This window comes from Lissotriton helveticus, chromosome 9 (assembly GCF_964261635.1).
Source record: "Lissotriton helveticus chromosome 9, aLisHel1.1, whole genome shotgun sequence".
In the NCBI taxonomy this organism is placed as follows: domain Eukaryota; kingdom Metazoa; phylum Chordata; class Amphibia; order Caudata; family Salamandridae; genus Lissotriton; species Lissotriton helveticus.
Genome location: NC_136070.1, coordinates 1,238,976,473 through 1,238,991,319, shown reverse-complemented (window position 1 = coordinate 1,238,991,319; position 14,847 = coordinate 1,238,976,473). Strand labels below are relative to the sequence as shown.

Here is a 14,847-nt window from a genome sequence, read left to right as displayed (position 1 = left end):
ATTACATGGGTGAGTGCTTCCAGGTACTGAGTACACATTACATGGGTGAGTGCTTCCAGGTACTGAGTGCACATTACATGGGTGAGTGCTTCCAGGTACTGAGTACACTTTACATGGGTGAGTGCTTTCAGGTACTGAGTACACTTTACATGAGTGAGCGCTGCCAGTACGGAGTACACTTTACATGGGTGAGTGCTTCCAAGTACTGAGTACACTTTACATGGGTGACTACTTCTAAGTATTGAGTACACATTACATGGGTGAGTGTTTCCAGGTACTGAGTACACTTTAAATGGGTGAGTGCTTCCAAGTACTGAGTACACATTACATGGGTGAGTGCTGCCAGGTACTGAGTACACTTTACATGGGTGAGTGCTGCCAGGTACTGAGTACACTTTACATGGGTGAGTGCTGTCAGGTACTGAGCACACTTTACATGGGTGAGTGCTGTCAGGTTCAAAGTACACTTTACATGGGTGAGTGTTTACAGGTACTGAGTACACTTTACATGGGTGAGTGCTTCCAGGTACTGAGTACACATTACATGGGTGAGTGCTTCCAGGTACTGAGTACACATTACATGGGTGAGTGCTTTCAGGTACTGAATACACTTTGCATGGGTGTGTGCTGCCATGTACTGAGTACACTTTACATGGGTGAGTACTTCTAAGTATTGAGTACACATTACATGGGTGAGTGTTTCCAGGTACTGAGTACACTTTAAATGGGTGAGTGCTTCCAAGTACTGAGTACACATTACATGGGTGAGTGCTGCCAGGTACGGAGTACACTTTACATGGGTGAGTACTGCCAGGTACTGAGTACACTTTACATGGGTGAGTGCTTTCGGGTGTTGAGTACACTTTTAATTGGTGAGTGCTGTCCGGTACGGAGTACACTTTACAGGGGTGAGTGCTTCCAGGTACTGAGTACACTTTACATGGGTGAGTGCTTTCAGGTAGGTACTGAGTACACTTTACATGGGCGAGTGCTTTCAGGTACTGAGTACACTTTGCATGGTTGAGTGCTTTCGGGTGTTGAGTACACTTTTAATTGGTGAGTGCTGTCAAGTACTGAGTACACATTACATGGGTGAGTGTTTCCAGGTACTGAGTACACTTTAAATGGGTGAGTGCTTCCAAGTACTGAGTACACATTACATGGGTGAGTGCTGCCAGGTACTGAGTACACTTTACATGGGTGAGTGCTGCCAGGTACTGAGTACACTTTACATGGGTGAGTGCTGTCAGGTACTGAGCACACTTTACATGGGTGAGTGCTGTCAGGTTCAAAGTACACTTTACATGGGTGAGTGTTTACAGGTACTGAGTACACTTTACATGGGTGAGTGCTTCCAGGTACTGAGTACACATTACATGGGTGAGTGCTTCCAGGTACTGAGTACACATTACATGGGTGAGTGCTTTCAGGTACTGAATACACTTTGCATGGGTGTGTGCTGCCATGTACTGAGTACACTTTACATGGGTGAGTACTTCTAAGTATTGAGTACACATTACATGGGTGAGTGTTTCCAGGTACTGAGTACACTTTAAATGGGTGAGTGCTTCCAAGTACTGAGTACACATTACATGGGTGAGTGCTGCCAGGTACGGAGTACACTTTACATGGGTGAGTACTGCCAGGTACTGAGTACACTTTACATGGGTGAGTGCTTTCGGGTGTTGAGTACACTTTTAATTGGTGAGTGCTGTCCGGTACGGAGTACACTTTACAGGGGTGAGTGCTTCCAGGTACTGAGTACACTTTACATGGGTGAGTGCTTTCAGGTAGGTACTGAGTACACTTTACATGGGCGAGTGCTTTCAGGTACTGAGTACACTTTGCATGGTTGAGTGCTTTCGGGTGTTGAGTACACTTTTAATTGGTGAGTGCTGTCAGGTACGGAGTACCAGCACCCTTCAATGTGAAATTGATAGTAGCAGCACCTTTCATCAGGGGTGCGGTATAAGAGACTACCAGCACTTCTTTGTAGCATACAGGTCTGTTTCCATTTCAAGCACCTCTAATGTTAGTAATAATGGCTTAGAAAAGGCAACCAAGTATGGTATCAAATAAGCAAACAACCTCTCTTTACATGAAACTAAAACAATGCTTTCCTTCAAACACAGTGGTGTCAAAAAAAATACATCCTGTAAACTTTAACGCTGTGTGTATGTGTATATATATATATATATTTATGTGTGTGTGTGTATATATTCAGTACATAGAAATGACGTGAATTGCGATTTGTGCTTTAGGTCGAGCTGTACTCCAATGATCCTCTGGTGTACCACGGTGGGATGACGGTTCGGTTTGGGATGCATATGTTGAATGCGACAACGCGAGTGGAGAAGTCACTCCCGCAGTTCACTTTGCCATTCTTACTGTTGCACGGCACTGAAGACAAAATTTGTGACATCAGAGGGTCACACGCCATGATCGAAAAGGCTCCGTCTCAGGACAAGGCTCTGAAGGTAACATATTTTTATTAACATAAAATATAGAATTGCTGCATTTCAGAGAGCGAGTTCGATGTTGTGTTGTTGGGAGAGAAAAAAGAAGTCCCATAGCTTCTACAGACTTCCAGTGGCTGCAACAGGGCTTAATTTGTGCTGGTTTTTGCCATTGCTTGGGTCCACCACTTACTTTTAAAGAGTGATACTTTTTTTTGGGAGTACACCGATTGTGGCACGCTCAGGTAATCGTTTTAAGCACAGCATTAATTTTGGGAAATTAAGGGGCATATTTTCAAGAAACTGGCAGAGCGCGGTGTTACACAAAAATTGGTAAAGCCGCACTCCGACATTTTCAAAACGCAGGGATGCACCTTATTAACAAGTTACCCCTAGCTGTGGCACTAAAAAAGCTTCCTAGTGCCAGCGCAGGCACTCTAGAGCCATTTCACTAGGGTGCCTACAATACAGGGGCAATTGTTTGTGTGCAGGAAGGGGCACCTTCCTGCACACAAACAGTCTTTACAGGCGATTTCCTCTTTCTATGTGTGCTGCACAATGCAGCACACATGGAAAGAGCAAAATGCGAGGAGAAATAAAAAACTTCTCCTCATATCGCCTGCTTAAAACCAGGTATTCCCTGAGTGTATTGTTGCTGCTGCCCCGTACCCAGTAAATATGGGGCAGTGTCGAAAAGCAATGGTTATTGTGGGGGAACGCTCACTGCAACACCCATTGCACCCCCCTTTCACGCTAAGTGCTGCGGGAATGGGGGCATTATTTACGAGGCGGCATTAAGTCATGTTAAGTGGCTTATTGCCACCTTGTTAATAAGGTGAAGGAGTTAACACCACCAGAACGTCGGAACAAGTACATTTCTGGTGGTGATAACTCCTCGTAAATATGCCCTTAAATGTACTACAAAATATTAAAACTTGCACTTCCAAGCCAAGCCTTCAGCTTGGGGTGACCTACAATAGTACTAAATGTCACACCTGTTTAAGTGTGATGGTTAGAAGGTAATGTAGATACTGGCACTCTGCAGCAGTGGGAGGAGCTGCTGGTGGTGCTGGCTACAGTGGAATACCCTAGCCATTAGCATTTACAGTCTTACAAATTAAGCACTAGCCCACTGCGATCTGGAGCTCTGATTTTCAACTGGTTTCTCAGAAACTGCAGCAATCGATTGGGTCTTATGAGCAAAACGTAGTGCCTTAAATGTATTGCAGCAGAATGTCATAACCAAAGTGTCATCTGACAGAACTATTGTGCTCTAAATATCGTTTACAAAATTTTTGCCCCATTGGGGTTAATAATACACAATCTACAACCTGTCATAAAGTTGCAGATGTATACAGAATTAAAGTTGGCAAAGCAAATACTACGGGCCTGATTCACAGAACTAACTTAAGACAAAATCCTAAACGTACTACTTTTGGTATTCACAGAAGTTAGGATTTCGTCTTAAGTTTGTCTTAAGACAAACTTAAGACAGACTTAAGACAGTCTTAAGTCATGATTTTGTCTTAAGTCTGTCTTAAGATAAACTTAAGTCAAAATCCTAACTTCTGTGAATACCAAAAGTAGTAAGTTTAGGATTTTATCTTAAGTTAGTTCTGTGAATCGGGCCCGACTCTCCTAAGAGATCCTGAGAAGGATTATTGTAGTGCAAATCTGCTGTTCCCACAGTTTGTTCGAGCGGATCACAATCACCCTTGCCTAATGTGGTAAGCTGCAACATTCCATGTGATAAAAGAACTGCCTACAGGCTTTAGCACAGTGTAATAACAAACTATCCTTAAGAGCATATTGTCTTTAATACATACTTTTCACTATAGGTAGGTCAAGTTTACTGGCTTCATCGTAACGTTTCATAATAGGCAGATCAAACCTAGGAAATGTGGCATGATTTTCACAAAGAACTAATAAGGCCTATCCCCTCAACAGTGGCTTTATACTTTACTCTTACTATTCAAGAGCTCATAAACACAGCAACCATCCTGCATAAAGTTATCAAACTAGAAAAATACAGCTTGTAAAACCAAGTTCTTTCGTCACTGTCCGAGTGGGTGACCAATGCCAAAACCAATGCCTCCTATGTTGATCTGTGAAAAACCGTGTAACAAAATACCTATCCGTAGGCTTTAATGTACAGTAAGAAAAATTTACACTTAGATGCCTATTGGTTTTAACAAATTCTTTTCACAATAAATACATCAGACCTGGTGCCTTTACCATGACATCTCATAATAAACAGAGCAGGCCTGCAGCGTTGATCAATGACTTGCCACCATAAACTACTTAGGGCCTGACTTGTATATTGGCGGTAAGATACTCTGCAACGGAGAAGGAGCATGCCTACTGCCATTATAAGGGTCGACCTACCAAATGTATTTGCAGGCGGACCATAGTTTGGTAATGGCAGAAACTATTTGGTGTGCACCGTGGCCAAACTTCTCCAATGTTCCAATGGAGTTAGGGACAATGGAGAAATGGCTATATGTAAATGTATAGTATTTATATAGCGCACTTCTACCCGGAGGCCTCGCAGCGCTGTATTCATACCGCAGTGGAACCCATCCTGGCTTTCCTGTGAAAAGTCCACTCCTGGGCACCCCCAAGGTGAAGCCAGGCATCCAAGCGCTGCTGGGGCCGTTGTGGAGATTAAGCAAGCTATTGCCCAGAGTCACAGAGTGGGACCCATGATTAGACTAGGCACCGAGGCGAGAATGATCAGGTCCGGGGAAATTGAGTCCAAGAGCCGCCGAGGCGGGAATTGAACCCTAGTCCCGGGCCAGACCTCTGCATCAGGGTCTGCCGCTCTAACCATTGAGCCACGCTTCTCCACTATCCAATGTCCCCCCACCTAATTTAGATTGGCGAATATATATGCCTTTTTGACTTCCCAGCAGTAAGGGGCAGTGAAAAACGAAAACTGTTCCCCTCACCATGGGGGATGACTTTGGGGTTTTGGTTTTCAAAATAAAAAAAAGTATTGAAAGTTCACCGTACAGCTCCATCATGTCTGGCGGAGCCGTATGACAAAGTTCCCATACATTCACAAGAACCACCTTGATGGCGACTCCTGTGAATTGTAGAAATGCTGATGGATTTGTTCCAATCAGGCATGTGTTCTTGTGGCTTCAAAGTTATATCACTTAACAGTTGCCTGGAGGGGTTTAATGTGGTTCTAGGTACTAAGATCCAGTGAGGGGGCCTGAAATAGTAAGGCTTAGGGGCATATTCACAAGCAAAATGTCGGAGTGCGAGCTGCACCAAATTTGGCAGGGGGTACTCCATTCAGGCAATTGAGTAATTTGCTCTGTCGCCCTCGCAGAGTACAATCCGTCAGCGAAATTATAAATCAGCCACTCAGCCATGCTGTATCGAATATAACCTTTGCTACAAGCCAAAAAGTCCACTGCAAGCAGTGGAGGTAGTAGAAGCACATAAATTCGGCCCAATCAAATGCTGTACTTGATGAAACTACCATGTGGGAGGAGCCTAAGCCCCCCTCTCAGTATGGCTCTGAAAACTATTTTTTATTGATCACATATGTTTAGGTGACAGCTGCACTACACTGCCGGGCTAAAGTAATATGCATGGATTGTTAGGTCTGGCTCGACAGCTGTATTGTCAAACCTGACCTAAAAATCCATGTAGTTTATTGTAGCCCTGAGCATCCCATACTGCTCTCAAACATAGACTTGTACTATGAAGCCTAAAGTAAATGATGGAAGGGAAGGGTGTTGCTACTGCAATACATGTGTCATGCCTGGCCTCCTCCATCTGTGCTGCCGCCAGTGAAAAACAAACAAACACCGTAAATTATCTAGTTATCTAAGATATGGTAACAGCAAGCTCAGTAATCGGAATTAATAAGCAAAGTGATCACAGCTGTGTAGAGGAGAAGCACTTTTTCTGTGGAAGCACACAATGTCTGCCCAATCAAAACGTACACCTGACAACCAACATGTGGGTGGAGCCAAAGCCCTTCTCTGTAGTACGACGGAAAACTATTTTTCAGGTTGATCACATTATGTCTGGTAGTCATTTGCATCAGCATTGGAGCTCACTTGACGTTCATTTATGCCTTAAGTGCATCCACCTCAGCAGTGGAAGCACTTTTAGCGGAGAGAGCCCCGCCAGGGAGACAGATCTCTCAACCTGGTGGCTCGTCCTCCATTGTAAGGCCAGGCAACCGCCTCCGGGACACAACAGGCTGTAAGTCCATCCACAAGGGTCTAAGTGACCCTCTAGGTGTATGACTTGCAAAACAAAAGTCAAAGTGAAACAATACAACACACAACTGTTCCTTTGACCAGATGTAGAAGGTTTGCCAAAATTCATTGTACACAATTTTCCCTGAATGTGAGACATCATTCCACAACGAAATGTATACAAGTGACCGGGCCCAGCTGCTCAAGGGAACAAGAAAATGGCAAAGAAAAAGAACAACTTAAGTAAACAAGCAAAAACTTGGCAGGAGCAGACTAATTCCAATCTGAAACTGACATGTGTGGGAGAGTATTAGGACAGACTTGCAGTGGACAAATGAGCTCACATCATTTATTTATTTAAAATTGTATATAGCGCGCAGTTACCCTTGGGCATCCCAGCGCTTTTCCAGACACCATCAGATAATAAAAATGGCAAGATTAGTGCATGCAATATGAATGAGCTCACTCTGAGTGCACCGCTCTACTGGTGTCCAGAACTGAACGATACGAGTGAAACATGGCACGTGAGAGAGGTAACTAAGCAACAAGGGTCAGACCAATAGCTCTGACCAATGCAAAGTTCAACACCCACAAAGCGACCAATAAAGGGAAAGATCACTAGAGAAAGAACCAACCAAAGACATGCATGAAGAGTGGCTGAAGGATGTAAACGCTGGTCCTTGAGACGTGAAGTGATGGGTCAGCTGTGAATTAGAATCCTCTGAAGGACAGTAAATTCAATACCAATGAAACGTGAAAAGAGGACACGAAGAACCTGGAGTTCACAGTCAGGGAAACTTGGGAAAAACGACACAGGAATGAAAGTGCTGGGAGTTCCAAGGAAGTGGCACAGAGCATCCTAGCCATCACTTGTGACAATTAGCACAGCAGTCACAATAGCAAAACAACATAAAACAAAGGATCAAGCATGGGAGATGTTGACATAAGTGCTGCAAGTAGAAGCACACTAAGTAAGAGCATGGGGACTGTGGGACAAACTGCTTGATCTAGTGGGACATGAGGGTCAGAGCACTCACTACAGAGACAGAGACATACAACCAGCTCTAAGAAGCACTGTATGCACACTTTAATCCCAAGAGAACTGTGGAGCAGGAGACATGTGGACCAGGAGCTGAGGAATCTCTGGAAGCCTTTGTTGTTGGGTTGGAAAACTGGGTACATTACGTTTTCAATGCGTTAACCAACAAGATGCAATTTGACTGTGGGTAATGTAGGGCTGTCAGTCAACAGCTGTGCAGTATGAGCTTCCCGAAAGGCCAATGTCATTAATGCTAATCTTCCAATGAGGCACTCACCAGAAGTGGACTTTGAGGCACAGACATGGGTTTCCAGGGAGGGTACAAATGGTTCTGTGAAACCATCTGGGAGCCATGCCTCACACAGTGTCAAACCTCAGAGACACCTCGGAAGGTGTGTCGCGATGTGGTACACTCCATAAAAGGAGCACGGATAATAGCAACCCTAGGAGAGGAAAAGAGGAAACAAGCCAAATTAAGGGGCATATTTACAAGCACCTATCACCACATGAGTGTCACTTTTAACGACGTTCCTGTGTCGATAAGTGCTTTGCCTTATTCATAAGGTGGCGTTAAGCCACTTAACATGGCTTAACGCTGCCATGTAAATAAGGCCCCTTTTCACACTAGACATAGCGTCAAAGGGGTGGGCAATGGGTGTTGCTGTGGTCGTTCCGCTGCAGCACCCATTGATTTTGACACTGACCCATATTTACAAGGGTGTTGTAAATAGGAGGCTGCTCCAGAATAAAGACCAGGTGGCAAAATGGGAAAAATACTTTATTTCTCCTCGTTTTTGCTGCTTCTATGTGTGCTGCATTGTGCACCTGGGTGCCATCCAAAAGATGGTTATTTTCAAACAATTCTGGCAATTGATGCATGAAAACAGTTTCATTCCAGCTGCCTAAGGGCATGTTTGAAATGTTCCAGATGTTTTTTATTTGATGGGAGGTAACAATGGGCGTCTTCAGTAAAGATGTCACCATAGTCCTCTTAAAGTAAGAGGAAACGTGACATGAGCTTAAAGACTCAAAATTATTTTGGAAAATGAATCACCCTCTCAAGACACTGTCACATTCAATGATTTGAGAATTAAATGACTTGGGTCTGAGTGACAGCATGCCTTCCTTTCATAGAAAGACCTAGGCGCCATTGGTGGGAGACCTTCAAGACGGATAGTTATGGTGGACAAATATGTATCTCCACTGTCAGCAAAATCCTGTTCTTATTCGGGGCGAGGTGAATGTTACGCTTATTTTTCTTGCCTTAATTTAATGAAAGCCAACTTCAGCATTAAAGATCTACTCTTCTTGAAATGAGGCAGAAATAAACAACAAAAAACAGCATAATATCTTCACCTTCCAATCAATACGTGGTCTGTTTTTTTAAAAGTACACTCCACTAGAGGCAGAAGATCAGCTTTACTTGGTGGGGTCAGGTGTTAGTTCTTTTGCAGTAAATTAAATAGGATCAAAAATGAAACCAGGCAGAACAAAAACAAAATGGCACCTTGTAGTCCATGTCTTGAATGTTCTTCACGCATAGCGGTGTCATAGACAATGGCTGAAGCTGAATGGAAATGTAGGTCAGTGCCAGGGTGAGAAGATATATATACAAACTGCAAACATGCTTCACATGCAAACACAAGATCTCAGAGTTGGGATAAGGCTGGCTTCTGCATCCTTTGTAAAATCAGGACTTTACCACCAAGCTAACAGGAACATCTGCATTTTATCGCAAGAAAAGCTCCAAATATGCTTGTATAAAGCATATTAACCGCATGCGTGCGGGCGGAATTCCGCCCGTACGCTGAGTTTTTTAAAATCGCACTTTACGTGACGAGCTGGGCTCGTCATGAGCGTGCGAGGAGGCTACCTCATGACGAGCCCAGCTCGTCATGAGCGTGGAAGGGGTTAACAATTGTCATAAGAGCTCACACTACCATCTAGCATGTAAGGAAAGGATCCTGACCTGCCCCTGCTAACTCCTTAACACCTTCGATGCTCATGACGAGCTCAGCTCGTCAAGAGCCACAGTGCTCATGTGCTCATGACAAGCTCAGCTCGTCATGACCGTTGGAACGCTCGCACGCTGGGATAATTCCCCTGCTGTGCGAACGTTCTACACAAACGGGTGCGGTCGCCATGAGCACACGACCACTGTGGCTCATGACGAGCTGAGCTCGTCATGAGCACCCGGGCGCTGTGCGCGCCCCTCCCCACCCCACCCCAGCACAGCGGGGGAATATGCCCCCCAGGGAAGGGGTTATCTGGCACCTGCTCAAAAGACTTTGTACTCTTCAGCAAGAAATGCCAATTTACACAACAGTCATCTCCAACTTAACCTATCATGCCAGTAGGGTAGGAAAGGGAACAACATGTGGCCTCCAAAAGACATCATTAACTGAGATAAGGAGGACCTTCTCAGAGGTACCGCTTTACTTTCGTAAGATTTTATACATATTCCCGCACAAAGCTGAGGGTGTTTAGGAAAGCTTGGGCATTCAACAGGCAAAGTCTCTCTTTTTATCCTTCAGGCAGAGTGTGTGAAACAGATCTCTGAAGGAGAATAGTGTCTTTTTTTCACTCTTAGTGCTTTGCCTTATGACATTATTGTGATTGAAACAAGGCAGAGGAGCATTGTCAACTCCGTGGATAAAGATTTTAGTGAAGGTCGTCATTGTCTGACCAGGAAGTAAACAATGGGAGAGGATGTGTCCTTGCGGTCGACCTCAAAGCTGGGGAACCGGGTTCAAGTGGAGTGGTGTGGCTCACTGGTTAGAGGCGGCAGACCCGGAGGAGGAGGACGGCCCGGGACCAGGGTTCTATTCCCGACGCGGCAGGGTCGACGAGGACCAGGGTCAGCGGACTCGATAATTCTCGCCTTGGTGCCTACTCTAACCAGGGATCACACTCGGCAACTCTGGGCATTAGCTTGCCTCCTCTCTACAACGGCCCCCCACATTCGCCGGGGATGCCTGGTTTCACCTTGGAGATACCCAGTAGGGACCATCTCACAGGGAAAGCCAGGACGGGTTCCCCAGCGGTCTACAGCGCAGAGATACTCCTTCGGGAGTCGATTCCAGCGCTTTAGAAACCCACAATCAATCAAATCAATCAAGTCTCGGCAATGACACTCAACATCCTGTGATTCTGGGCAAATCACTTAATCTCCCCGTGCCTAACAAAATATGAATGTGTCCTTCTGTAATTAAACTGGTGCTATGTAAAGCGCTCTGATACCCGATTTCTCGGGTCTAGTTTGTGCTATATAAAACTCTAAAAAAATACAATTTTAGAACTGGTATATATCCCTAATGGATTTGTAGATTGGGGTGGGAGGGCATCCGAATTCCTTGAGCAAACATAAAAAAGGGTGTTCAACTGTCTTTCTGTCCAATCGGCTGAGATTGCAGAACGATAACCGTTGATAGTTTGGTGCAATTTTCCCAAGCTGCTAATGATACTATGTACTATAAAGGTGAGCTGTGCTGAAATGGGATCAACTTGTCTGTCCAAACGCCACCTACAACAGGTCAACCTTGCAGAGTTGTACACTTTAGAGGTTCCTGGAGCCCCAGAATTCCGGATGAGGGTAACAGCCTCTTCTGAGATGCCTAGGACTGATTATCCTTGCCATCCTGAAATGTTGCAGGTGGTAAGTTTGGAAGGAGTAGAATAGATTTCGATTGTGACATTGACCCTGAGGAATAGTGAGTAGATGGGCAAATATTGGAGATATTACCTGATAGTCAGTTGACATCTCTAGTAAAGTCAGAAACCACACTTGGGGGTTGCAAAAGTGGAATAATCAGCAATAAAGAAGCCTATTCTCTTTTAATCTGAGACAATAATCTGCCAGTCATCGCAGACTGGGGAGAACATGTTGAATCCTCCCTGACCAATCCTAGAGGAAACCATGCGTACCTACAGTTTACAGATCTGCCCTCCAGTTGCTAAAAAGACTTCATTGCAGATTTAGGCGAGAAGAGAAAAGACTACCTTCAATTGCCCCCTGCAGAAGGAATCATTTTGAAAATGGAAGTATGCAGATAGCGGTCACTGAAATAGCTGTAGAGTCTGGATTGCCAGCCCCCTGCTCTATTATCAATAGCAAGAAGGTGCTTTACCTGGGCTGATATGTTGAGATTGAGGCAAATATAACACAAGTCCTGAGATAGTTCTCTTAAGCTCACACCTCCCAGGTGATTGAAATACCTGCCCACTGCTAGGCTATTCTTGGCCAAAGCACAGAACATCAAGCTTTGTGTTTTACAAAACTATAGACTGAAAAGGAAAATGTAAGCTTCTCTAGGCAATTTATTTTTAGAGACAACTCCCTCATAGGTCATATTTCTCCAATGTACGAGAATGAGCCATGCCTTCCACCCTATTCCATCCCATCCTAGGATTATAAAACGAGATGAGAGATTTTAGCACAAATGTCTGTCCTGTTCCAGGCATGAATGTGATGTAGCCATTATGGGAGTTCAAGTTGGTATTCTCAATGTATGGGGACTACTTCCGAATACACTAGACTTCCTTGGTTGTTGAATCTTTAATCTTTGAAGAGCTTGACCACGTAAGAGTTCTGGAACTATTGCTTCAATATAGGAGGCGACAGGACTACCATCCTAGTCGAGTATTGTAGAGAGATGTAGGATTTACACACAGTTAAACGTAAGGTTTTTTTTCATGTTAGAAATTGTTTGACTCCAGGAGTTGGAAAATTGAAAGTTGCAAATCCATTTTGAAGCCTAGGAATTCCATCTATCTCGAAGGAACATTTCTGTATTTCTCCTTTTGGAATATGAAACCCAGACTCCCTATGAGGGTTGCTGCTGTAAGAACGTTGAACAATCCTGGGTTTTTACATTGGGTCTATGTTACATTTTTACTGCCAGCAGATATGTGATCCAGCACAAAAAGGTGTACTCTCAAGCTGTCTACAAATCCTTAAAAAAAAAGTGCAAAGCCAGGTTACAGACCAGGCCGTGCGGCTAACCCGAAAACCAAGCACAGCATAACTTGGCCACCCTCGAAGGGTTGGGCGCAGGGCCTGGCAAAAGGCTGTGTGCATTGGTGGTTGGCGACCCACAAAGCGTTGGGCACAGGGCTAAGGTGCGGGCCAGTCCTAGCTGTCATCCCTTGCTGGCCACAGGCAAAATCCATGATCAGCAAATTGTGACCGCTGATAGAGTGTTAGGCACTGGTCTGGCTGCAGGACAAGCCACACGGCCAATGCCTTCTGTGCATGCCAAAAGGCCACACGAAGCTGCGGTTGGCTGTCCACACCTGGTTGGTTTCAGTGCCTGGCCCATACCATGGCAAGTACAAAAATTGCAATGCTTCTCCCCCCATAGTCATACCAATACGTTACATCATATAAAGCACAAAGTAATTAAATAACAATACACACTCAAAGCGATCAATAATACTGCATTCATAGTCTTCTTGTTCATGGTATTAAGAGTAGTATGATATGTAATCTTTCCTGTTGGACTCTGCAGAATTTGAAGAATAGGCTAAATTATGTTTTCCTTCCTTTCCCCTTTTCCTAGAGCAATATTTGATACTTCAGAGGCTGTTATAATATAATACCATTAAAGTTCATTTGTATTATCCTTTGTGACATCTCTGTTGGTGCCTTCCATTTCTTCATCTCAGTCTCTTTCATTGTGTCGTTGTTTGTGATTTCAGGTGTATGAAGGCAGCTTTCATGTCCTCCACAAAGAGCTACCCGAGGTCTCCTCTGCCGTCTTTAAAGAGATTGAAACTTGGCTAGCACAAAAGATTACTGAGGCGACCGCGGGACAAGTGGCGACCGCGGGACAAGTGGCGACCGCGGGACAAGTGGCGACCGCGGGACAAGTGGCGACCGCGGGACAAGTGGCGACCACGGGACAAGTGGCGACTGCGGGAGAAGCGGCGTTGCCGAATCCTTAAGAAGTCTGTCTTCTGTTGTTATCAAAGCATTCAGCGGCTTTTCGGAGCACTGAAAAACATGGACCAGAGAAAAGTGCTTCCTGAACTCTGTGATTCACAAATTTAACATTCCTCTTTCTTCTGCACTGTCCTACAAGAAGGTCACATCTAACCAGGAAGATTCTTTGGACAGAGGAGACAAATGTTACCATATTGAACCTATCATAGACTCTCTAGGGTGGGCAGGAGTCCATAGTCCACCCTAGCCTTCAGTACTATTTAGAATTGCTGTTGCAAATACAGTGAGGAGGTGTGATTAAGTCCAGCTGCTGGGCTTGGATGACCTACTGCAATAATCTAGAAAAATGTACTTGTCATCTCCTGTTTGCATTGATGAAAGGGATGGGTGGAAGGTGCAACGCCAAGGGATTTCAATGGTTTTGCACTGTCAAGAAACTGAAGAACCTGGTGTCAGCCCAGGTGATCAAAGGAAATTTAGCTTTGCATTGTGGAGTAAAATACCTGCTTTGTGAGTCGTTAACTCAAAGCAGCAAAGACTGACACACAGGAAAACTAAGAGCAATATGGAGGAAAAACATGAAACACTACCATAGCACTTTGCAAAAAACACATTTGTCATTCCTGAAATATATTTGTTGCCTGACTTGCCATAGGAATCCTGCTTACTGGTTTGTGCAAATACTGTTTTTGTTTGGGTCTGGTTCTTGAGAAGTTGTTTCCATAACTTATTCAAATGATGATTGGGTGTTTTTTTTTTAAAGAAAGGGCATGTCATGTGGCTTGCCTGCCACTCCCAGAAGGGATATTATATATCTACCTGTAAACTGGGATTTCATCTTTAGCGACAAGAGTGCGGAACCCCTTGTCCAACCCTTCCATTGGGCTGGGAACAGATACGAATGTTGCCCACCTCGCCCCCAGCAAATGTAGGGACTGTATGACCCATAATGCATAACATCCCGCAAGGAAACGCACCGGCATAGCACGCGCATAACACACAAGCAAAAGCACCTGTGTAGCATGCGCATAACATCCCACAAGCCAATGCACCTGATAGCACGCTCATAACATCACACAAGCAAAAGCACCTGTGTAGCACGTGCATAACATCCCACAAGCCCATGCACCCGATAGCACGCGCATAGCATCCCACAAGCAAATGCATGGCTAGTTATAGACAAGGCTTGTT

At 44.6% G+C, this 14,847-nt stretch overlaps 1 protein-coding gene across 2 annotated transcripts in view; it reads left to right on the top strand.

Moving 5' to 3' along the window:
* The window catches only part of MGLL (monoglyceride lipase), a 497,769-nt gene extending 483,463 nt beyond the window's left edge, over positions 1–14,306 (top strand). For both annotated transcript variants that reach the window (XM_078661737.1, XM_078661738.1), the window contains exons 7-8: positions 2,262–2,477; positions 13,413–14,306. In XM_078661737.1, coding sequence (XP_078517863.1) covers positions 2,262–2,477; positions 13,413–13,658 — 462 coding nt within the window. In that variant the 3' untranslated portion in view covers positions 13,659–14,306. The remainder of the gene's footprint in view (positions 1–2,261; positions 2,478–13,412) is intronic.
* The last annotated feature ends 541 nt before the right edge of the window (positions 14,307–14,847 follow it).